The following is a 25587-nucleotide window of genomic DNA, read 5'->3' as shown; positions in this document are numbered from 1 at the left end:
TCATTGTTGCAGTTAATATGACTCATGAACAATGTGGTATAAAAACGAACAGTGCTTAGAAACTCCAGTCAGTTATGAGATTTGCCATGAATTTGAAGTTTATCGCACTTACTGTTGGTGTGGTTTTTGGAGATTATGAGTGAGTTTTTTTCATCACTTCATCATCTACTATAATTTTTCAGCATCAGGGACAAGCGACAAGCTCTTCCATGGGCTACCAAGTGGCCTGACAATACTATGAACTACTACTTTGACAACAGCTTACGTGAGATTTGTATTTCAAGTTTACACTATCGAAAAATCTTACTTCAGCTTATGAAATGAGGGCAATGTTCAGAGATGCGTTTCAGTATTTGAGTAGTCATTCCTGCTTAAATTTCAATTACAATGAAATTGCTACCTCGTCTGTTCGAATTCAATTAGGTGACTTTTGCAACTCAGCTCTGGGAATGGTTGACGGTGAACACCAGACCTTGAACTTTGCTTATCACTGCGCAGCTGTAAGAAATTAGATCTTAATAAGTAAGATTTTAAACAAACTTTACAGTTTGGTGTGGCTCTTCATGAAACTATGCACGCTCTCGGATTTCATCACGGTCAGGCAAGAAGTGATCGGGATCAGTACATTGTTGTTGATTCTGATGACCACAATGACGAAATTCATAACACTATCAATCCAGTTCCGTTTGACTATGGGAGCATTATGTTATACTGGAGGGATCAATTCCGTTGGCCGAAGGATCCAGAGTATAACTACACAATGGGAAATCTGAGAGTTGCTTTCTATGATATGATCTTGCTGAACGACTTCTACGGATGCAATTGTGATAACCACCCGACTAAACTGGACTGTAAAAACGGAGGCTATCAAAATCCGGCGAACTGTGATGAATGTCTTTGTACTGATGGGTTCGGAGGGGAAGTGTGTGATGAGTTTGTGGGCAAAGTGATCCCAGCTTCCACTGAGTGGATTCCTGTTAGAATAACCAGCTTTCCTAACATGAAAGGTATTGAACGAACCACGGTGCCGCCCAACAATACTTTCATTATTACAGTAAGTTTAATATTTATTGTTAATTTGTTTTAATTTGTTTTTATTTAGGCCCCGGAAGGATCAACAATCGAAGTGAGACTCACAAAGCTTTATGGATTTTACTGTCATGACTTTTGTGATTATAATGGTGTTGAGTTGAAATACAAAACTGATCGCCGGATTGTTAGCCCTATGGTTTGCTGTGATGATGATAACTTGTGGAATAAAACCAGATCTTCAACTAACAACCCATTCGTCATCGTACAGTATGGTGAATATAAGACACCTATTTTTGATTTTGAATTCCGTTATGTCCCTGGAAACTCAACTTCTCCGGAGCTGACTAATGAGATAACATTTGAATAATTTCAAGATACATATACATATAATGAAGATTTTATCGGCACTTTTCTCTAACTGTAAAAACTGCTCAGTCGGGTTACCATTTTACTGAATAACTATTTGCATTTGCAATCTCTGTGATTTTTCCATGTTCTCAGTTTCCCATAATCAAAAATCATTTTGCAAAAGTTACCAACTTCTTCTCCTCCTTCTGTATACATAATCATGGGAACCACATGAATATTCATAGAAAGAACTGTATAAATCACCGCTGAAATAAGTGAAAACTCACTTCGAGATGCTGATTCAGCCAATCTTCATTCTACTCTCCTTTTCTTTTATTCTGGGAACTGCAAACCATAAATATGCTGAAAAAGAAATCGAAGGTCTTATCGAGGGGGATATCCAGTTGACTGATGTTGAAGGAAACCGAGTGAAGAGACAGATATCATCTGTTGAAAAGAAGTGGCCGAATGGAGTTGTCAGCTATTACTTTGATAACGGAATCAGTAGGTTTTAAAACACGGGGACTCTTTTCATATAAACTTTTCCAGATGAAACGAGCCGACTGATTATCAGAAGTGCGATGAACTACATCTCCGCTCGGACTTGTGTGACTTTTGTGGAGAGTAGCACTGCATCAGACCGAATTAAAATTTTGAATGACGATTGTTCATCGCCCGTGGGAATGAAAGGCGGAGAGCAAGGCTTGAGACTGGGTGATAAGTGTGTAACGGTAGGGTATTCTGTGTATAAAACTTAAGTCTATTAATTTTAAACATTTCAGTTCGGAATGGCCGTCCATCACATCATGCACGCCTTGGGCATCTACAATACTAACCAACGCACCGATCGGGATGAATATCTTACTGTGAACCTTACGAATGTCCCTGAATGGTTATGGCAAGAACTTAATATAAATGACACCACCAATAACGTAACCCCGTTCGAACATGGAAGCGTCATGATGTTGCCTGAAGATGTATACGAGAACGGAACAATAGAATCTAAAGAATTGGATTATAATAATACATTGGGATTTCGACGAGTCACGTTTTATGATATGATGATGCTCAACTCTCACTATTCCTGTTCTTGTGCAGTGGATTTGGCTTGTAAGAATGGAGGACGCACCAACCCGGCAAAGTGTTCCGAATGTCTCTGCCCAGCTGGGTATGCTGGAACTCTTTGTGATCAACCACCACCTGGAACTCAGATGTATTACACTGACGTTGAGTGGAAGCAGAACATCACGGTGTTTGGCAAAGTTGACAGTGACCTGCCCATAGGAGAGCCTCGTATGACTTATATATGGATTACTGCTCCAGAGGATAAGGCTATCCAAATGAGAGTCGTCCATGTGTATAATTGTACCTGTGAGCCTGGCTGCAATTCGAATGGTGTTGAACCAAAATGTTGGGCGAGGGATCCGGCGATTGTTCACCCAATGTGAGTGTTGCCAAGGATAATTATCTTTAGTTCATATCTTTCAGATACTGTTGCGAGAGTGATAGAAGTAAGATGAACCGTGTCACTCAGAGCTATCTGAACCCAACTCCAGTTGTGATGCATGAAAGATCTGGGGAATGCACCGCGATCATCGAATATCGACATGTGACTCCAGCACCGACTACTCCCTCTACTACAACTACCACAACTACGACCCCTAAACCCACTACGACTCCAACTACCACCACTACTACAACTCCTGCCCCAGTCACTACCACGAAGCCAAAAGATTGTCACAGTACTGCTACCCAAACGACTACATGTAAATGCACTACTACACATACAAAGATGTATGAGACTGAGGAGTGCAGAATTGCTGCCGGTGGACAGTGCAGTTCGACAACTGTGACTGGTGGCAGAAAGACCGTCACTAAATGCTCCAGTGATACTACTAATATTTGAATGTGATGATGTTTTGGGACTAATGAATATTTTAAGTGTTATTGTTTTCTTTTTTGTATTTTGGAACGAAACTAGAAAATAACTGGCTTTTGAATGTGCAAAATGTTTTGCTATTCAAAAGTTGACATATCCCAACTCTGAAACTGAAATCAGGATTTAGTGACTCGGTATGGAAAAGTTTGGAGTTTTGTGCCGTGCCATATGTACATACATAATTTTAACAATTTTAGCCGTTTTTAGTCTAAAATGTCTAACTTTGAATTTGTGTCATGGTATCACTTCAAAATATGGCAATTTTGAATTTTTGAGTTGAAATGACCATAACTCTCTAGGGAGTGTCCGCACAAAAAAGTTGTCAACTACAAAAATGAAGCTCTACCTTTATTCTCTATGATCCACTAAAAACTTTCTGGTTGAACAATCCGCCATGCCGTAAAAAGTTTTCAAATTAGGACATTGTCAACTAAAAATGGGCAAAGTTGTTACAATTACGGCCATTACAGTACATCATCGGAAAGCTGAGAAAACACTAATTCTAAATAGACGTTTAGTATTTGTTCTTAAGACCCGATATCAGAAAAAAACAAGGTCAAAGTTTTGACCAGTGAAAGATGATTCCCGCTGCAAACATTTGTCTCAAATTCGTAGGGTAATGACTTGAATGAAGAACTAGATTTTTAATTCAAGTGGTCTCACTCGGGGGCAGTTCAACAGAATTTTCACTTTTCTAGTTTTCTTATATCTAAATACAAACAAACACGACCGTAACACCATTGAAGTTCAACTTCCTCAGTTACAGTAAGACTCAAAAGTTTGATTCATTGATCTTAACTCTATCTGAACCTCTCCAATGAAGTTCTCACGACACTGGTGTAGATGGCGCTGCAAAACTTGGCAACTTCCTCCTATTGCATAATGATGAGAGCCATATGAATATTTATGAAGATAAAACTGTATAAATCAACGCTGAAATACGAGAAAACTCACTTCGAGATGCTACTTCGGCCACTCTTTATTCTACTCTCCTTTTGTTTTATTCTGGGAACTGCAAGTCGGAAATATGTTGAAAAAGGAATCGATAAAATTATCGAGGGGGATATCCAGTTGACTGATGATGAAGGAAACCGAGTCAAGAGACAGATATTAACAGTTGTAGGAAAGTGGCCGAATGGAGTTGTCAACTATTCCTTTGATAACGGAATCAGTAGGTTTTAAAACACGGGGACTCTTTTCATATGAACTTTTCCAGATGAAACGAGCCGACTGATTATCAGAACTGCGATGAACTATATCTCCGCTCGGACTTGTGTGACTTTTGTGGAGGATAGCCCTGCAACAAACCGAATCAAATTTTTGAATGACGATTGTTCATCGCCCGTGGGAATGAAAGGCGGAGAGCAATTCTTGAGACTGGGTGATAAGTGTGTAACGGTAGGGTATTCTGTGTTTAGAACTTAGATTTATTCATTTTGAACATTTCAGTTTGGAATGGCCGTCCATCAAATCATGCACGCCTTGGGCATCATCCATACTAACCAACGCACCGATCGGGATGACTATGTTACTGTGAACTACAAGAATGTACCTGAATGGTTATGGGAAGATAATCTTAATATAAACGACACCGCCAATAACGTAACCCCGTTCGAATATGGAAGTGTCATGATGCTTCCTGGAAATGTTTACGGACCCGGAACAATTACATCTAAACAATCGGATTATACGAATACATTGGGATTCCGACGAGTCACGTTTTATGATATGATGATGCTCAACTCTCACTATTCCTGTTCTTGTGCAGTGGATTTGGCTTGTAAGAATGGAGGACGCACCAACCCGGCAAAGTGTTCCGAATGTCTCTGCCCAGCTGGGTATGCTGGAACTCTTTGTGATCAACCACCGCCTGGAACTGAGATGTATTACACTGATACGGCGTGGAAGGGGAACTTCTCGGTGTTTGGTAACATTGACAGTGACCTGCCAATTGGCGAGCCCCGTATGACTTACATATGGATTACTGCTCCAGAGGGTAAGGCAATTCAGTATAGAGTCTTCGATCTGGATGGTTGTACCTGTGAGCCTGGCTGCAATTCGAATGGTGTTGAGCCGAGAGGTTATGCGGATCCGGCGATTGTCAACCCAATGTGAGTGTCGCCAAGGATAACTATCTTTAGTTCATATCTTTCAGATTCTGCTGCAATGAGGACAAGACCATGATTGACAAAGTCTATCTGAGTTATCAGAACCCAACTCCTGTTGTGATGCATGAAAGATCTGGGGAATGCAACTTGTTCATCTACTTTCGACATGTGGATGCACCACCGACTACTCCCTCTACTACCACTACAACAACTACAACAACTACGACCGCTAAACCCACTACGACTGCTTCTCCAACTACTACGACTACTACTACTTCTCCAACTCAAACTCCAACTCCAACTCCAGCTACTACTACTCCAACTCCAACTCCTGCCCCAGTCACTACCACGAAACCAAAAGATTGTCACAGTACCGCTACCCAAACGACTACATGTAAATGCACTACTACACATACAAAGATGTATGAGACTGAGAAGTGTAGAATTGCATCCGGTGGACAGTGCAGTTCGACAACAACGACTGGCGGTAGAAAGACCGTCACTAAATGCTCCAGTGATACTACTAATATTTGAATGTGATGATGTTGTGGGACTAATGAATATTTTGAGTGTTGTTTCTTTGTATTTTGAAACAAAATTTTGAATCGTGCAGCACGGTTAACTGAAAAGTTTTCAGATATTTTGCGTTGAATACAGTATTCCAATACTGAAACTGAATTTACGATATACTCACACGATAAGGTCATGGAGTCAGTTTGGATTTGTGTACCATGTTACATTTACTCCTGGCCACTTTTAGGCACAAAAATTTAGATTTCTCCACCTGGCGTGACTTTGACGCGTTTTTGTCTTCTAAATATGAAACAGGGATAACTTCATTTGCGCAGGCGAATCGGTGCTTATCTCCTTCTTCCATTTTTTCTCGTCCGGCGAGATTTATGGGAGTCTGGGGCGCCTAAAGCGCGTTTTTAATTGGGAAAAACCGGGAAAATAGGTTAAGAATATGATTTCTATGAGATTTTTAACGATTTCCGAATATTTAGAGATAAAACTAGAAACTGGGGCCCAATATCATTGGAAAGCTGCGAAAACGCAAATTTCAAACAATTGTTCAATGAGTAGGGTAATGACAAGTCAGTGATCAAGAATAAATAAATAAATAATTGAAGTCAGCGCTGCACGTCGTATAACTTTAAAAGTGACTCATCAAACTTTGTTTATACTGTTATGAATCAGAACTGCCCAAAATAAAATTAGTAAGAATTAAAACTAGCTAATCAATGATTAAACGCCTATGTCAGACTAACACCTATGTCAGACTAACACCTATGTCAGACTAACACCTATGTCAGACTAACACCTATGTCAGACTAACACCTATGTCAGACTAACACCTATGTCAGACTAACACCTATGTCAGACTAACACCTATGTCAGACTAACACCTATGTCAGACTAACACCTATGTCAGACTAACACCTATGTCAGACTAACACCTATGTCAGACCAACACCTATGTCAGACAACACCTATGTCAGACTAACACCTATGTCAGACTAACACCTATGTCAGACTCTCAAACTAACACCTATGTCAGACTCTCAAACTCTCCCAGAAGACCCATGTCTCTTGTCTATCTATCTCCTCTATCTGATAACTTTTTCTCTTTTACTGTTCCGTTTTGGAATGCCATTACCTACGATGTAAATATTTTTCTTTCTCCCTCACAATTTATTATTTTACTTGATTCCTCAATCACCCGGTTCTAATATTTCTTGCTCCCTTCTTGTTGCATAATTAACAGTTTTTTTTTCTATTCCCTGCCTTTAATTGCCTAGTTCCTTTAATTCCCCTTGATCTCAATTCCATATCTCAGTTCGAACCCGTAGCAGTCATTTCATTTGTTGCCTTCCCCCCGTTACTCTTTTTATGACATGCGCCTTATTAGTCCTATTTTTTTTTCTTTACTTGAGACTATCTCGTGAGGGATATGTTTCAAGTCTTCTTTGTATCTTATAGTCTCCTATCCCTTGAAGTAAATAAATAAATAAAACGCCTTGTCACATCTAGATTAGTCGGATGTAATTTAAGCGGTCGAATTTGAAAAATATTTCATTATTTCTCCACTTTTCCAGAGAACATCATCGATGTTCAACTTCCTCAGTTACGGTAAGACTCAAAAGTTTGGTTCTTTGATTTTCGCTCCATCTGAAGCCCTCCAATGAAGTTCCCACGATACTGATGTAGGTGGCGCTGCAAAACTTGGCAAGTTCCTCCTACTGTATAATGATGAGAGCCTCATGAATATTCATAACTCTAGTCCAAAAGAAACTGTATAAAATGAAGTCACGAGAAGAGAAAGCCCATTTCAACATGCAGCTTCTTCTCCTGCTGCCTCTGGTAGCCGTACTAGTTACCGGATCCGTTATTCGTAAAGATATGGATGAAGTCGAGTCGAACCGTGGAAGACAAGGAATTATTGAAGGAGATATTCTGATGACTGATGATCAAATCCATGCGATGAGTGCTGCTGGGAAACGTGCTAAGAGACAAATCACGAAGATTTGGAACAAGTGGCCAAATGCAAAAGTCTACTACTTCTTTGATTCTGCATTCAGTTAGTTTTACAGAGAAAGAATCCCCATGATCCTAATTATTCATTTTTAGCTTCTCTGAAACGAGAATTGATTCGAAACGCCATGAGCTTCATCTCCTCCCAGACATGTGTCACTTTCGAGGAGAGTTCGACCGCCCAGCATCGAATCAGGTTCATGAATGACGGAGGGTGTGCTTCGTACATTGGAATGAATGGTGGAGAGCAACAGTTGTGGTTTGGAGACGGGTGTACTATTGTGAGTTGGGGAACGGGTAGGGGGCAGAGTGTTATTGCGAAGTCGGAAGTCGGAAGTCGAAATTCCGTGCGGCTCTGGTAGGGGGGTACGGTAGGTGTGAGGTTGGTGCACTAGGATCCTCTCAAATTCGAACCACTGCTCTCACGACTTGACATCGCTGCAGACTTTGACCTCATTTTCTTGAATATCAGGCTTTGAGGGCGAAAATGATGTTAAAACAGCTTTCTACCGATAAGCTCTGCGGTCGTGTTGCGTAAGGCAATAACTCCTAGCGTACCCATCCAGCAAGTCAAACAGCTCTACAGTATACCTACCATCTTTGTATTTTTGATTCCAGTTCGGAACCGCAGTCCACGAGATCATGCACACCTTGGGTATCTTCCACACCCACTCCCGCTACGATCGTGACGACTACCTCCTCATCAACCTCACCAACGTCCCTGAGAACATGCTTGGAAATCTTGAAAAGGAATCCTCAACGACGACCTACAACGCAGTACCCTTCGAATATGGAAGCACTATGCAGTACCGATATAACACTTGGGGAGAGGGAACTTTGTTCCCAAAACAAGCGATTTACGAGAAGACAATGGGACTTCGCCGCGTCTCGTTCTATGATGTCGTCAATATCAACAGTCGTTATTCGTGCAGCTGCTCTAAGAATCTATCCTGTAAAAATGGAGGATACACCAACCCGGCGAAGTGTTCTGAATGTATCTGCCCTTCCGGGTACGGAGGAATTCTTTGTGATGCGATACCCACTAGAAACACCAACGTCACCGCTGAATCTTACTGGAAAGGCTACTGGATCCAGTATGGCTACGAGAATGACACACTGACAACCAACTACTTCATGTCCAACCTGATTATCTTTGCACCTCCTGATAAGACCATCGAAGTGCAGCTGATTGAGCTCCAGGACTTTACCTGTGCCTATGGATGTAACTACAATGGAGTCGAGATCAAGGTCAATGGAGATCCGAGAATCACTAACCCGGTGTAAGTCATTTATCAGCAATATGACATACTACATCATTTTTTTATTTTTAGATTCTGCTGCAACGACGACACCGATGTGATCGGCAGAACATTCCAGAGCAAGTTGAACCCACTCCCGATCGTCTTGCATCAAAGATATGGAAAGAGCAAGCTCACTATCTACTACAGATACGTGAACACACCGTTGAGCAATAACATGAAAATCACCAATGGGTACGATGACTATCAGTATTATGCATGATTTGTGGAGATTGAGTCAATAAATATTTTTCAAGTTGCAATTTTGTTTTGTTTTTTTGTGCCTCCGTTTCAGATTGTTTCTTCAATTGCGAATTCCAGAATCCAGAATCCAAGGCATATAGCACAGTCTGAAACTGGTCTCAAATTAAAGTAGAGGGTATTTTGGGGTAAAAAAACGGCAAAACTACTCAAAGTTCAAAGACGTGTAACTCGGTTCAAAACGTACACTGTGATAGGAAAGTTATACGAAAATGTGGCTCACGTCGTGACCTACATTTGGGTATAATTAACCTATTTGAATGATCTTTTTGAAGCGAGTTTTGGGGCTTATAGCAATGCAATGTATGAAAGAGATAGGTAAATGTCTCCTTAAGGATTGCTAATGGCTAAGTGCGCTCCATCGCAATCCCATGCAGAATTTCAAGAAAGTTTTGCACCTCATTCCGTATCTGCTTGTTGTTACTTGACAGTCAAATCACGCTCCACCTCTCCACTGCTTTTTCTGATTCTCAGTAGAGCGTAATTGCCATTGTGTGATAATACACCCCTACCTGTCTTCATTATTTGATTCTTCCATCCTATACTAATTTTAATTTCCTGTTTCTTTTTCAATTTCTTTCATTACAATTTTTATTTCCATGCCTCGTATCACTAATTTCTTCCAAACAAACATTTTCATTATCACTTGCCAATTTGAAGGCTTTACGACTACCATTGCCACACCAATTTGAAATAATATCAGACTCGAACTGATAAGTGATCGGGAGAGTGTAATAAGATTACACGTGTCCCCCCCCCCTTTCTGATTTCTAAATACAAATATACTTTGCTCGCCCCGTAACAATGAGAGCCGACAGCTCAAGACCTCAAGAGCTTTTCTTTGTCTATCTACATCCATTTCCTAAGAGACCACCCATACCGTTAAAACCTTTTTTTCTTGTTAAAAACAATAAAAAATCTACTGGCACAGTGCCAAAACAAATAGAATTTTCCTCCTGCGGAACGTCATCGTATGTATACTATGTATTGTATGGGACGTTTTGTTGTGTCTCTCTCACTCTATTGGGAAAAGAAACAAAAAAAGGAGGAAACTTTACTATTTTGTTCATATTTGTTCTTTGTATATACTTTTATATCACAGAGCAACAATCCAATTATACCCAGAAGATTGCGCCATCTATATTGAGAAGGTGCGTCCTTTGGTTTCAATGTCCATTGTGATAAGGGCGCCCAATGTTTGTTGTATATGTGTATACGAGTGTAAGTGTATGGGTGATACTTGGTGGCCCTTTGATAAGCAAACTACTAATTTTTGATGAGTTTGTTGCAACATCATTCGATATGTGTGTGTTATTGATAAGAAGATGGGGGGAATTCGATTATTTTTCGTATTTTTGGGTGTACCGTAAAGCACACTTCTGGTCTTAAATTTTGGTCAGGGTTTTAGAAGTTTCTGTTTAGAAAATTTTCAACTTTTCCGCAAAAACTACGATTTTGATTATCTTTTATCCCTAAATATTTGTTCCCTGTTTCCTTGGATTTCATATGTCTATAGATTTTCAAAAATAAGGTCGAAAAATATAAGCACACCTGTAATTAAAGCACAGTCTTACGTTTTTATCTTTCCCAAACTGCCAAAACCTGTGAGTGACTCTGGAATTTTGTTGAAATCTCGATAAGTGTAGATTGTGTTTTTTTTTCTATTTGAAACATAACGATATACAAATTTTTGGACCAATCTTTCACCCAAGACACTTTTGATAGTTCTGGGCTAAAAATTTTGAACAAGGTAAAAGTACAGTAAATTTTTAGTTCCCTCATACAATGAAAACATTGTTTTAACCTTTTTTTTTTGACTACAGCAACCTTGAGGTTGGTTGAAAATTACTGAAAATCAGTGAACAAAACCCATGAATTACTGTATGGGGTGGGAGTGGTTCATAAAACTTTGAGAACACGCTAGGTTTAAATTTGTATAAGCCAGTAGAAAATACTTTAAGTTTAAGATTTTATGAAGGATAAAATAGCAGTACAAACCGTCTCAAAAGAGTTATAGCTCAAACAAAAAGAGCCGACTTCACTTCAGGTCTACACAAAAAAGTTGTTAATTCCAAAATGTTGGTCTAGACTTTAGTGACAATTTATAAATTTAATGAATGAATGAATTAGTTATTTGACGGAGGGCCGACTAAAAAACTAATCAAACTGAATCTTCGCCTGCATTGTCCCCCTACATGTGTCATAATTTTCTATTAATTTAGACATTCTTATAAGTACTATTCCTAATTAGTCACAAAAATGTTCAAAAGGTATTTATAATCAGTTATCCTTAGGTCAGTCTTCCTTCCAGTTTTTTTGCAGTTTCTGTGAATACCTACCGATTTTCTAATCCCATGATTTGTCTGATCTCATCTATTTTTCCTAATGAACAAGAGCTTTTCTTCTTCTCCTGTCTACCCTCCTCCCGTCTTCTTCACCTCCTCCTCCCCCCTTCGCTCCCTTCAACAGTCGCCGACGCCTCGTAATTGTGTAGCGGCGTGAGCGATTCTCTCGAAATTATGATAAGCAAACAAGGGTGAACATGCAAAAGCCGCTTCTTTTCTCTTCTTGGCCACTTTTGCGGGCGGCCCCCGACCCTTTTTACCCTTTTTACTCGCTACCGCCAACCCCCCGATTGAGAAGAAAAAGAGTGCAGTTTTTTTGCTTACTTTTTTGATTACTGGCTTTTGGTCGAAACTGTTTGTGCTGACCATTTTCCCTCTCTTTTTTCGTTTAGTAGCATCTTTTTTTTGTTGCTTCCTCATTTGTTTCATCTTTTCTTCATTGTATTGTTCCATTATACATATTGAATCATTTTCCAAAAAGGGAGAATCATCTATTCTTGGAATGTTTGCATTGCCAACTCTCTCTCTGACCTAATCAGTTTACTACGTTTTACGTGTGTAACCAAATGGTCTAGGTGTAATGATTGTCAACGAAATGGGGGGAAGGAAGAGAGCAAAAATGAAAATTTTTGGAAGAATTCGAATTTTTTTTGATAGGTGAGAGTATTAAACTCATAGAAATTAGATATAGATGATTAAAACTCATAGAAATAGCGGTAAAAATCAGAAGAAGAGCTCGAATATGTAAAAGTTTAAGTAGTTGAAACTCATAGAAATATAGCGGAAATTTAGAATGTTCTAATTTGGATTTCAGAAAATTAAAATCCTTAGAGAATCAACAATTAACATAATTAAGACGCTGAAATTCTGAGAATTCTGAATGCGTTTTCAAAATTTTCTGGAAATGGAATTAAGCAGAGATACAGGTAGCATCTTTAACTAAAACCTTTGTATCTCTGTTCAATTTTACACTAATAAAAAAACGAAAACTGATTCAGAATCCTCGCGTTCTCATCTTTCTATTCACATACAATTTGTTGGTGATTTTTTACTTGGGTCCGGAAAAATTTATAGTGAAAGCTAGCTTTTTGTGAACTTTCACAGCTAGACTGCATCTGGAGCGTCAAATTGGTAAAAATACTATGATTTTCAGTATTTTCGAGTCAAAAACTACCTTTTCCCGTTTTGAAACATATGAATACATCAAAATGATCTCTAAAGTTCTCAAATTTTCCAACTTTTTCGAATTCTATCGGATTAAAATATCCCTTATCACCAAACCTATCTGACCAGTCTCCCCCAATTCTCTTCTCCATTCTTTCCGGAAAAGTTTTCTCAACAATAATTTGTCGGTTACTTTCCGTTTCCCTTTTCGGCACCCTTTACGCAACATCAATTCACCGTGAGAACCTTTTTTCTCCATGTCAAAGAAACCGCCCGGATAATTGTTCCCTTTATGATGATACCAAAAGACCGCCCTTGTGAAAAAAGTGTGATTCCAAAAGAGCACTCTGATTATGAGCACTTCGCGCCGCGTGCTGCTCAAAAAGCCTTCATTTCTTTCGCGGTCAGTGTTCATCATGCTCCTCCTCCTCTCCCCGATGCATGAGGCCTCGTTCTTCGGAAAACAAAAGTGTCATGGTTGAACAAGGAGCCGCGTACACTTATTGTACAAGCCATAATTTGAACAAATAAGTTTCTGTGAGTCGAGGCGGTGAAGACCTCCCCCGGCTCTTTTGTATCGCAAACACGTTCAAATCACAGGGGAGAGGAGAGGAGGGGAAAAAGTTGTTGAAGGACGGAAAAGGAAAGAGATATTGTTAGATAAGTGTAATAAGATGAGGGTATTATCATAATGTAATGTGAGGATGGAGCAGCTCTTTTGTCATTTGAAAATTTTGAATCTGAATTGGTTTTTTAATTCGTTTTTTGAAAAAGGACAGCACTTAGGCTAATTAAATATTATAGCTCATTAATTGCATTACTCTGTGTACTAGTAACTTGCGGTACTAGTTTCAAAAAGGAATTCGAAAAAAAAACCAATTTCTAAAATTAGAGATAATTTAAGTAATTGAGCTTAAAACAGTTTAGAACAATAATAATAAGAATTTTTTAAGTTCAAAGATTACCGGCAGCCGATAATCTGTACAAAACGCCAAAAATTGAAACTTTACGATTTTTTTCTAGAAAGTTTTTGGATTTTGATTGAAAAACTGAAAGAACTACAGAAAATGTTTAAAAAAAAGAATTCTCAATTTTAAGATCCTTAAGAATTTTTCCAGAAGAATCTCCGAAAATGCAGATGTTTCTAAAAGTAGGGCTCTAAAATTTTGGTAAAGACAGTCAAATTTCCAGAATAAATTTTTTAAATTTAGACTTTGAATTTTTAGATTTAATTAAACACGTATCTATAACATTTTTATGCTTAAAATATGAAAATTTTTGGATTTTTTGAAAAGACAACTTTTTTTAAATTTTGGCCGACTGGGATCATTTTTCTTTGCAGAAAGGCAATGGGCCTCCGGCCAAATTTCTAGCCTCTTAAGAAAACTGGGCCGAGCTGAAAATTACACCAAAATGTAGATCTCGACGAGATCCATGTCACTGATCTACTACAAACATGATGGCTATTCGTTATTGTGCCGCGGGCCGGACTAGAATGGTCTTTTTGATCATTTTTTGCGTTTTTGGCACTGCTGGCGGCACATTAACGAATAAAACTCGCCGAGATCTACATTTTGGTATATTTTTCAGTCCATAGCATTGCGTTTTAAGCGAGTTACACTCTAAAACGCCTCTTCGGACCCGACTATTTGGAACATAAAAACCATTTAAAAATGTCTATTTTTAAACTTTATTGAATCTCGATACCTAATGTGCCAAACTCTTCCATCTCACCAAACTTTCTCTTTTTTTGTCTTCTTTTATTCTTCCCACACTCATAATTTAAACTTTGCTTGCAAAACTTGTAAACCCTTTCCCATAAGAAATCATCCAATCCTCTTGACTTGGTAATTTAACCGTTTTTTTCTCACCCATCATCGCCCCCCTCTTGTAAGAATATGCAAAACAGAAAGGTACTTGTGAAATTTATGACATTGACGGGACGGCGTTGACACCCCCCTGTGGTCTCAAATTTCTGCGGCGGCTTTGATCTAGAAGGTTCTGTACCAGGAATTGTACGAAGCGAGAGCTAAAATTGAAAAATGTTTATGTTCTTCTTCCACACATACACCTTGAGGCTTCCTGAAAGCTTAATACACAAAAGTATGTGATTCATCGTGATTGCTTTTTGTAACACATTCTTTTTCCTTCTCCATCCGCCTCTTTTCTTTCTTCGAAGCCATTTCGTCTCAACTTTCTCCAATTGACCCCTTATTTGCACTTTTCAAACTCTTCTCTCCTCCCCTTTTTCTTTTTTCCTCCAAAAAACCACTCAATTTCTCTAAATCTCTCTATTCCCTATACTCCCTTCGCAGCCCCATACATTGGCTCTGCCTGTCACCATACCAATGTGTTGGTGCGGTGTAAAGGGGGCGGAGTCAGAGTTATGGGGCGACGGTGACAGCGACTTCATTTTCATTCCACTATTCGTCACCTCTATCATTCTTCCAGAATGAGGAAGCCACTTGTGGTTCTACTGCTGATAATGGTAACAACGACTTGGGGTCGATTCGTGGATAAAGGAGCCAATTCGGAAATCGTAGACACTTTTTACAAACATGAATCGGATGCGGAGGTGAGTAAGGGTTCTGGGGTCTTGGGGACTTTTTACAAGAACAATTCTGAGCCGAGATAAAAAAAGTACGGTGTCTTGCAGAATCCTGAGTTATAGAGTTATACAATTTTTGGGATTTATATAAGAATTAAACTAGAAATCAGTCCCTTTCTAATAGTATCACTAAAAAGGTTTCTATTTAGCCAAATAGCGAGAATATTCAATATTCAAGAACTACATTCAAAATTTTTCTTATTAGTACTGACTTTTCACACGTCAGTATGGTAATGACTTGGCAGGGGTCTAAACTTTGACCTCGTTTTTCTCGAATACCAGACATCGAAGTCAAAAACTGATTATATATTTGGAATCAACATTTTCTCAGCTTTCTAATGATATAGGTCACGGCTCATAACTCTACGGTCCCTCGGAGGCCTTCCCTAGCAAGATTCAAACATCCAAAGTGAAAATTTTCAATTTCCAGCCAGAAGAAGACGCTCAATACGAAGTGATCTCAGAAGACGTGCCAACCCTACCCCGTATGAACAGTCAAACCAAATGGGAGATGATCCGAGCCAGCGGCCAGGACCCCACCATCCGTCGCAGGAAGAACAAGCAGCAGCGTCAGCAGAAAGTTGTCCTCGGTCGTGAACGTCGTGATCTAATTCTTGCTCCATGGAGAATTACTCATATCACACCGAAGAAAGCGACCGTCGCGCCCGTACCAAAGAAACCAGCGATGGCGTTGTCTTTCGATATGTGCCCAGAGAAATTCGACGCAATAACCAAAGGATACAACGGAAGGACATATGTGTTCGCTCGCGAGAAGGTTTACCAGATCTGGTTCGAGGATGGTCTCCCACAAAAGGCCTCTTACCTTATCAGTGATTTGTTCTCCGGTGGGCCAAGAACCGTCACCGCCGCTCTGACAAACTCCCGTTCTGGTGTGACGATTCTATTCGAGGGACGGACTGCGTATCGATTCCGTTGGAACAGAAAGCACCGACGATTCCAGTTGGCTAAGAATACTCCACAAGACCTTCCACGTAACATCACTATCAATCCGTTGTCAGCATTCGAGTGGGCCGATGGAAATCAAGTGGTTCTTAGTGTGAGTGGGGATGGGCACGTTTCAGAGTTGAGAAATTTTGAGCCGCTAGGCACCGCGGTCTATAGTATGAACACAGGCGATTTTCAAGCTAAACTTCAACTTGCTAGAATATGATCTAATTAAAATTTTCACATCATCTAAGTTATATGGTTAGAAAACTTATAACATAAGGATTCAGAACCTATTTTTAAACTTTGTGTAGAACCAAAACTATCCGAGATACACCACTTTGAAAGGGATGTGCTGTCAGATTTGGGGGGTCTCAAATTGGAAGCCGCGGCTTGGGGACACCTAAAGAAGTTGTGATAGACTAGAGCTAATGCCTAAAAGTGACGCTGTCAATTTACGAGCCACCTCCGTAAATCGACCCCGGGGAATCAGACTACTGTAGCTGACAGCTCACTGAGACCGTAAGACCTTAAGACCAGGCTTGGTTCTAAGTAGATTATGGCAGGCTTGAGGCTGAAAATTCAGCGATCTCCAAGATTCGGACTACTGTAGCTAGCTCTCACGTTTTTTGCAGGGTGAGCACTTCATCATCTACGACGCCTACTGGAACCTCGCCACCTTCACCGGACACACCCGAAAATATTTCCCCAACCTGCCACGCGATCTTCTCGGTATCGTCTACAATGGAGCCGGAGAGACACTTCTCATGTACACCAAAACGAACAAGTTAAAGGTAAACCGTAGGCGACATTTCCAGGGAAAAACTAGAAAAAATTTTAGGTCTACAACACGAAGAAATTCAAAGTCGTCCAGGAGTACCCGCTGAAACTATCCGAATTCGTCGGCTGCCAATCCAGATGACTCCGCCCAAGCCTTTCCAGTTTTTTTCGTTCTCTCTCTCCATTTCCGATGATCTGATCCCACACAACACACTCGTTCCATTCTCATTCTTTAGATCGATCGATTTTTGCTTTTTTTTGCTAACTGCTTACTCATTTTTTATGTTCCCATTCAGTTCTGAGCCGGTGTCTTCCAATCAGAATTCTTTTTCTTAAAAGCTAACCTCCCTTACCTATAACTAACCTTGTCTACTTATAGCTCAATTAATTTATTTGTTCTCCTTTCACACCACCGCCCCTTTTTTAAAGTTGCTACGTGTATTTTCTCTCCGCTTTTCCTTTTTTCCTTTTTTCATGACCTTATTATTTTATTTTCGCCAAAACAATTTTTTGAATAAACACAAAATCTTCTGATCTTCTGAGCTCATCGCCTCCTTCGTCCCATCACAAACTCCATCACATTATCCAAAATATTTCCGGTCATACTTTCCACTCGTCCCATTAGGCTATCCGGAGATGGTGGGTACATCATCATTGGTGGATACGGAGGCGGTGGATATTGACGCTCGAATCCGGATGGTCGTTGGTAGATTGGTCTGGAAATTCGTATTCAATGAGGGAAGAAAAGGAGAAAAAAGGGAAAGTGAGGTTTCACTCTATCTCTTATTGCGCTTGGCAGTGTGCCAGGTGTTGGTGTAAGAAGCGAGAAAATTTATTTTACAAAAGCGATGAATCAAGAGACTCTCAACGTCGGTTCTAAAGTAATGGTGGTGCTAGAAAGTGTTTTTCTGCAGTTTTTAGGGATTCTGATAAAAAAGTTCTGAGTCTTCATTTTTGTATATAGTTGGCAAGTTTTAGTAGGAATACGGCCAAAACAGTTATGAGCCAGCCAAAGTTCTGGCGCTACAACTGTTTACGAATGGCTCGAAGAAAAAAGTACCAACGATAAAAATGTAGATCTTAACTCGTTTGGTATATTTGAGACAGGAGAAAGTGCCAAAAAACGAAAAAATATCGAAGAAGTCATTCGTGTCCGGCCCGCGGCACATCACAATTTCTTCTCTAGATTTTTTGACATTTTTTGAAATTTTCATAAAATTTAGTCAGAAAACCAATGTACATTCGATTTTTAATTGAAACTTGAAAACATATTTTAAAAATTTCAAAAATTTCAAATTTTGTACTGAAACCCGGGCCGAGACCGGTGAAAATTTTCAAATCGGCCCGGTCCGCGCCACATTAGGCCCACGGCGCCTTTTTTTACGTATGGCCGTCCGGCCCGTAGTACGGATGTAGAGCTCGCCGAGATCTACATTTTAGTATATTTTCAGTTTATAACATTGCATTTTAAGCAAGTTACGTACCGGTCCGGTTTGCAAGTTTGCTTTTTTAGTACCCACCTGGCGAAAAACTGCAAAATACCGACAGTTTTTAAATACTTTATGTGTGATGACACCACCAAACCGTGTCAATTTAGGGAAATTAAGATTTTTGCCTTTGCATTCATAAAAGTTCATTTTCAGACGCTTAACTTTCCAAAATTGGTTTTTTTTTCCAAATTCTTCAAGATTTTTCTTATTATATTTCACAGAAACCTTATACTTAACATCTTTACTGAGATTTTGGAAATTTACAATAAGAGAATTCACTCACCCTTCAGCTCTCGCTATCACCACAGAATCTGGCGGATAAAACTCGGGTCTTGATGGTGGAACAACCTCCATTCTTGTCACTAACGTAGTCTGTATCCTATTCATCAACCCGGAAAGATTCGGAACTGGTACCGGGAGAATCGATGGTTTCTGCAGCCAAAAATTGTAATAAATGAATCATTTAAAGGTAAAAAAAACCCACCACATCCGGCGATTTACCATCTTCTTTGTACACTTTTGGTGGAACTACAACAGACTTTTTACCATCAAAACTTGGAGTAGTAGTCGATTCAGTATCCTTCCCGATCGGCACAAATTCCGTCTCATTTTCAGCAAGAATCTCGGTAAGGAAAATAGAAAATATTATGAAATATCGCATTGTGGTAAATGGAAAAAAGGAATGACCGTCAAAGTTTGGGGGTTACTTCGACGAGACCAGCGAGGCAAGGACATCTTGATAAGATTAAAAGAAGAAGAAGAGAACAAATTTTTTTGAAGACGAACAATTTTTGATCAGAGGAGAAAGTGTAGTCAAAAATCACCGGGTATGAAAATATGGACATTTCGAAACCTTCCAACTACAAACAAACAAACTAATCCCCTGCAATAAATCAAGCATACCGTATCTCTCAACTGGTTCTCCAACTAGGTCGCCGATATACTTGTACATAATTAGTGGGTCAAACGTCTTCGCAAAACTAAACATTTCACTTTTTTGATCTGAAGAAGCTGAACGGTTTTGCTAAATGGTAAGTTTAAGTTTTTCCTATTTTTTGGTGTTTTAAACAAAATTTTTTCAGTTTTGGATCGCCTTCTTCGCTATATTTGTTTTTTCCCCACTAGTTATGTCGGCTCCGGTGAGAACTGAGTTATGTTGCTGTGGGTGTACGGAGGAGCCGTGCCCACTGGTTGGTCCGAGCTGCCCCGCTCCCAGAGCACCCTGCAATAACACAGCATCGGAAACTGTGAGGTGTTCCGCTTTACAACGACTTTTCGAAATTTCTCAACACAAAATTTTCGCTGATGTAGATGTAGACGATGAGGATGTGACGTCAACGGTTCATCCGACGCCTAATTTGGAAATTGATCAACAGGTTTTTCTAATTATTTCTAATTTCTAACAATATAACCTGTTCTAGAAAACTCTTCAACTACTCCCAACATTGGATGCCAGGGAGGTTCAACATATGAAAAATGAGATTCTGGAAATTACTGCGAATAAAACACGAAAGGCTGAAATCCGGCTGAGTCCTAGAGTGGAATCAGAGAGGGTCAATGGGCTGCACAGGATCTCGCATATGATGAAAGAGATGGAGGGGATGTTGATGTTGATGAGAGATGAGATAACTACACAAATTGAGAATTCGAGTCCTGTGAAGTTGTTAGAGGAGGCTGCAACTAGGACAGAGGTAATATACAATTTGCCCTTTTTCATTTGAAAATGACAAAGGAGTGTTACGGTATAATTGATTGGCCCATAACGTAAATTATGTATAAACCATACAGAACAAAAATAGAGCTTCATTTTGGTAGTTGACAACTTTTTTGTACGGACAATCCCTAAATAGTCATGATCATTTTGAGAGGGCAGCTCAAAAAACATTTTTTGCACATACGTAAAAAATATTTTGCACATACGTAACTTGCTGGGGATGCTGGTCCGTACAACAAGATTGCAACTACAAAAATACTTTCATTCTGTATGGTTTATTTTGTGGGACAATCAGTGATAACACACTTACAAAGTTGGTCATTTTCGCCTGAAAATGGTCAAATTGAAAAAAATATTGTAAAAAAAAAAACAAAAAAGAGTAGGTCCTGGCCGGGTTCGAACCGGCGACCTTCTGCGTGTGAAGCAGACGTGATAACCACTACACCACAGGACCTGTGATCATAGACACGGTTTTATTGGCTACGCGAAACTTGCGTTGTTTGCAGGTCGACTCGTCGATACACGCGACGAGAGGGTCGAGAGTGAAGAGAGCGGAGACGGACAATTGTAATGATGAGAAGTTGCGGAAGTTGATCAAAGAGGTAGGTCACAATTTTTGAATTCTTGCAAATCGGGCATGAAACGCAATATTATGGGTTGAAAAATATATCAAAATGAAGGTCTCGGCGAGTTCTATATCCGTAACTTACTACGGGCGGATGGCTGTTTTTTAGTATGTCGCGGGGCGGTAAAAAGTGGCAAAAAAAGCAATTCTAGCCAAACCTGCAAAGTCTCGGCCCGAGCCGGGCCTATGAAAAATCTGCCTTTTTTTAACGGAAAATGTTTTGACCACCGAAAAAAACCATACTTGCAACGGGCCGGGCCGGGCCGGGCCGTGACGAGAATTTCCACGGCCCGGCTGAAAAAATTTGAACTAAAATTTTGAACAAAAATTTGAATTTTTTTGAATTTTTTCCCAAAAACGTCGAATTTTTGACTATACTTCAGAATTAAATCAAAAGCTAGTTATGCATCAAAAAATTGAATTTTTTAATGTAAAAATTCAAAAAAATTCAAAAATTTTTGGTAAAAAATGGGTACCTTTTTTTGAAGCCGGGCCAAAAATTTGCAAGTATGAAAAAAACCAATTTTTTGGGGATAAAAATAAGTTTAGGGGAATTTTCGAAATTGTATTGCTAAAAAGCACAAAAACTTTTCTGAGTGTAGAAAACAGTTGATTTAGTAATTTTTGTATACTGTATGAAAGCTTTTTCCTATGCGCCTTTAAGCTAGAGTAAGAATTTGCACTGCTAAAGCGTCAGTAATTCCTTGGGACATTTTGGTGCGTACTGGTCCGTGCGCTTGCAAAAATTTCATTTTTGGCACCGTGTCAACCGTTGTGCGACGGAGGACGTTTCCGCAAGCTTACACCACGCACTGCTGTGCTAGACAGGATTTTTTGTTCATTTATGCGTTTTTGGCACTTTTTCTCGGTCCGCGCAACATTAAAAATGATCCATTCGGTCCGTTGTAAGTCATAGACAAAGAATTCGTCGTGATCTACATTTTGGTATATTTTTCAACTCATAATATTGAGTTTGAAGCGAGCTACGCACCGGCCCAGTGTGCAAATACGATTTAAAAAAATCTACGCCCTTTTATATTCAGAACATCAAAAAAGACCCGAAAAGTTCAAAGCGGGAAATTCAAAAAGCCGCAAATAAGGAGTTCGGAGGCCACTTCAATGTCATTTGTTCCCCGTGTGAATTCTCCTTCGTCGTGGCTTCCCAGAAGTATTGCGACGGATTCAAGGATGACGTGGCATGCTTCGCCTTTCTTCAACCACCAACGAAACTGAAGTTGGATGAGGAGTAGCCGACGAACTGTCCTAATAATAATAATAATAACTATAATAACTAATAAGAGAAAAACGTGTAATGTGTTTAACAAATGAATTATGTTATAATGAAACATTTATTAAACAAAAAACCAAAAATAGAAATCTTTTATCATCAGAAAAAAGCCATAGAAATCTGTTAAAATTTGTCACCAGATAGCAAGCAAATTACCGGTATGAGTCGCATAGTTATTAAAGATTTTCGAGGAAAAAAAAAGATTAGACATTGAAAAATTGATCATCAGGGTGGTCGTAACTGTACTGTGCCATTCGGCCGACAAGGATCAGGCCGGCGGTGACGATGACAACAGCGCCGACGAAGACTATCAGCAGGAATCTGGAAATTACCGAATAAACTCCGTATCAACTCCTTTTGTTTAAGTCGCTACGCAGTTTGACCTACCGATCCAAGACAGTCGCCAAAAACTCCCACTCCAACGAGCACTGCCGCTTCCGTCGCATCTCGTCAACCTCCTTGTTGAACACGTTCGAAGTTCTTCTCAATTGAGTATTTGTACCTGAAAAACCCAGAAATGTTTTCAGTCCCCTTATTCAAATTATGTTACCAGTACCTGCCAACGCCGACATTGTACCCTCCCACATTGTGGCCTTTGCTGTGGACGGAGCAAGGGATGGAGCACGAGATCTTGCGGTGTTTGGAGAGTTTGGCGATGTTACATCAATCATCTGGAAGGATTGTCGTTTTTCAGACTGACTTCCAGCAGATGGGGGTACTCGTAATGTCGACATTGGGGATTGCATTTTGGTGGAGCCGTTGTGAACGTTTCGAGTTAGATAATGCGACTTCTTTCGTCTTCTGACATTCAGCGGGTCGTCGTCAAGTTCTCCCCACAGGGTTTGAAGTGGTGGTGGGACATTCAGAAGGAGGATTTGAGGAAGGATAACGAAGAATATGTAACGAATGAATTGAGGTGGATTCCTTCCGTATTGACGGCGGCCTTGCACAGAGAGCACCACACTTGTTAGGAAAGTTCCGATAGAGATGATAATGATAATAGACAGGTAGAACCATGCGATAAGAGGGACAAACTCAGAAGTCGTCGGCATTTGATCAGAAACCATCAGCATCAAAATGGACATGGCAAGTAGCGTGGTGATTCCCAAATTGATTTTTTCCGTTCGGTCATCGTCTGTCGACGCCGGTGTGAAGAATCCAGTGATAGCGACCAACGTGATGATGGATGTGGGGATGATGAGGTTGACGAGATAGTAGAGTGGTTTCCTTTGAATAACCAATGACGCTTGAAGGATTACCCATGGCTCCGCGCAACACGCGTATTTGTACTGAAAAGATGGATTTGATTGGATAAGAAAGGAGCTGTTACCTCATGTCTATGAATTTCGAATGACTTCACTTGCCATTCTTCGTTTGGAATGAATGATTGCATGCTGACTTGTGGGTCCGCGTAGTAGTCCAGAGCGGATTTGGAATTTGTCCAACTTGAGATAGTCAAGGTACAGTTTTGTCTGTCATATGGGAAAAATCTGATGTTCAATCGACATGTGATTGTGTAAATCGCCGGGTAGAGAAATGACAACTCGGATCCCTTCTCGCCCTTCCAGTAGTTGGATGTCACTTGGATATTCATGTATCTTTCCGTTTCGTCTCGACTCATTTTCACGCTGTTGTAGAGGTAGGTGTCGGGGATCCATAGGTGGTGGAAGGGGATGATGGTCGAGTTGATCATGCCGAATTCGTTGGGATTCCAGTCTAGATACTCGTCTTTCCATTTTTGAATCATCCACACGTTCAGTTTGATGTTTTGGGAAGGTTCGTCCTGGAAAATGTGGTTGTTATCAGGAAAATCGTGGTAATTCTGAATCTGTTTTCGAAAACTGTTTAGCATAAAATCAGCGGTTTCCAGTTAGACTTCTGGAAAGTCTGGAATTGATAAAAGATTTGGAATCCTCAAAACTTTAGGCTCGCGTAAATAAACACACCACCTTGTAGATAAAAAATTTGTTTCAAGTGCGCTCTACGGTACAAAAAAAGCAAAACATCTTGGATATCGTAATATCCATACTTGTCAACCGGGCCGGCTCGTAACTCGCGTAAAAATGAATATTATGAGCTGAAAAATATACCAAAATGTAGATCTCGACGAGTTCTGTATCCCTGGCTTACCACGGGCCGGATGGCTTTTCGTTAATATGCCGCGGGCCGGGCTAGAATGGCTTTTTTGGCCATTTTCGCGTTTTTTGGCACTTTTTGCCGGCCCGCGGCCCAATAACGAATAGCCGTCCGGCCCGTAGTAGGTCACGGGCATAGAACTCGTCGAGATCTACATTTTGGTATATATTTCAGCTCATAATATTCATTTTGACGCAAGTTACGTGCCGGCCCGTGTCGGCCCGTTTCGGCCCGGTTGACAAGTATGGTAATATCATTCAAAAGCTAAAAGCATGAGGATTTTTTTGAATCAGTTTTCTTATTTGGCCTAGCTTAAAATTGAGCCGAGATACATTGTGTAAAAAACCCTCCGTAATTCCACCCCCGTAAATCGACAAATCGACAACCTACCACTTCAATGATCTGATACAACGATATACTGATGTGCACTTTGAGTGATTTCTTGTGATCAAGAATCGGCCTAACTCTGACATCATATCTCTCCGGAGACAACAGATGACGGGTCAGTCTTATCAATGGCACATTCTGCATAGCTATGTCTCGATCGGCCGTCGAGTTTAGGAGTCGTGGGTCTGCAATTATTGATTTAATTACTTAATTATCTAATTACCAATTTCTCACCGAAAGTTTTCAAGGTTGCATTGAGCGAGTGTGACGTGATGGTGACGTTGACCACTGATAGTAGAAGTATCAGAATGGAGACGTTTAACGTCATCTTCTCATGAAACCTGGAAAATGGGTTAGCAAATGGACATGAGGAAAGTTATGGATAGAGATATAGGATACAGTGGGAAGGACACTGAAGGGATGATAACATTATTGGGGGCCAGTTATTAAAATTATTTATTTATTTTGAGTGAGGGCTCGTTGTCGAAAAAGAAGAGGGAAAGAAGCTCAAGCGTGAAGAAAAATGAAGAAAAATGGTTATGGTCAAAGAATTACAGACAAGGGAAAGGAAGCATGTGAGTTGAGTA

The 25587-nt window shown here is 40.0% G+C and overlaps 7 protein-coding genes across 7 annotated transcripts; 5 read left to right on the top strand and 2 right to left on the bottom strand.

Moving 5' to 3' along the window:
* Window positions 1-74: 74 nt before the first annotated feature.
* Window positions 75-1399, top strand: GCK72_016757 (uncharacterized protein; the record flags this gene model as incomplete). Its single annotated transcript, XM_053731668.1, has 5 exons — window positions 75-139; window positions 183-265; window positions 313-500; window positions 548-1054; window positions 1103-1399. The coding sequence occupies 5 exons, from the start codon at window positions 75-77 to the stop codon at window positions 1397-1399; spliced, it is 1140 nt and encodes a 379-aa protein (XP_053580581.1).
* Window positions 1400-1673: 274 nt separating this feature from the next.
* Window positions 1674-3286, top strand: GCK72_016756 (uncharacterized protein; the record flags this gene model as incomplete). Its single annotated transcript, XM_053731667.1, has 4 exons — window positions 1674-1884; window positions 1930-2111; window positions 2163-2824; window positions 2869-3286. 4 exons carry the CDS (start codon window positions 1674-1676, stop codon window positions 3284-3286), a joined length of 1473 nt encoding a protein of 490 aa, XP_053580580.1.
* Window positions 3287-7761: 4475 nt separating this feature from the next.
* Window positions 7762-9480, top strand: GCK72_016755 (uncharacterized protein; the record flags this gene model as incomplete). Its single annotated transcript, XM_053731666.1, has 4 exons — window positions 7762-8005; window positions 8056-8240; window positions 8578-9239; window positions 9291-9480. 4 exons carry the CDS (start codon window positions 7762-7764, stop codon window positions 9478-9480), a joined length of 1281 nt encoding a protein of 426 aa, XP_053580579.1.
* Window positions 9481-15479: 5999 nt separating this feature from the next.
* GCK72_016754 (uncharacterized protein) lies at window positions 15480-17502 on the top strand (the record flags this gene model as incomplete). Its single annotated transcript, XM_003101593.2, has 4 exons — window positions 15480-15602; window positions 16066-16692; window positions 17216-17374; window positions 17422-17502. 4 exons carry the CDS (start codon window positions 15480-15482, stop codon window positions 17500-17502), a joined length of 990 nt encoding a protein of 329 aa, XP_003101641.2.
* Window positions 17503-17904: 402 nt separating this feature from the next.
* On the bottom strand, window positions 17905-19511 carry GCK72_016753 (uncharacterized protein; the record flags this gene model as incomplete). The annotated part of the gene is made up of 3 exons (XM_003101627.2): window positions 17905-18076; window positions 19134-19282; window positions 19335-19511. 3 exons carry the CDS (start codon window positions 19509-19511, stop codon window positions 17905-17907), a joined length of 498 nt encoding a protein of 165 aa, XP_003101675.2.
* A 466-nt stretch (window positions 19512-19977) lies between these two features.
* On the top strand, window positions 19978-22439 carry GCK72_016752 (uncharacterized protein; the record flags this gene model as incomplete). Its single annotated transcript, XM_003101610.2, has 4 exons — window positions 19978-20226; window positions 20272-20541; window positions 21071-21166; window positions 22233-22439. The coding sequence occupies 4 exons, from the start codon at window positions 19978-19980 to the stop codon at window positions 22437-22439; spliced, it is 822 nt and encodes a 273-aa protein (XP_003101658.2).
* A 241-nt stretch (window positions 22440-22680) lies between these two features.
* Window positions 22681-25328, bottom strand: GCK72_016751 (uncharacterized protein; the record flags this gene model as incomplete). The annotated part of the gene is made up of 6 exons (XM_053731665.1): window positions 22681-22798; window positions 22865-22979; window positions 23034-23766; window positions 23877-24260; window positions 25004-25185; window positions 25235-25328. 6 exons carry the CDS (start codon window positions 25326-25328, stop codon window positions 22681-22683), a joined length of 1626 nt encoding a protein of 541 aa, XP_053580578.1.
* Window positions 25329-25587: the final 259 nt, after the last annotated feature.

This window comes from Caenorhabditis remanei, chromosome V (genome assembly GCF_010183535.1).
Source record: "Caenorhabditis remanei strain PX506 chromosome V, whole genome shotgun sequence".
Lineage (NCBI taxonomy): Eukaryota > Metazoa > Nematoda > Chromadorea > Rhabditida > Rhabditidae > Caenorhabditis > Caenorhabditis remanei.
This window is presented reverse-complemented; position numbering and strand designations above follow the sequence as displayed.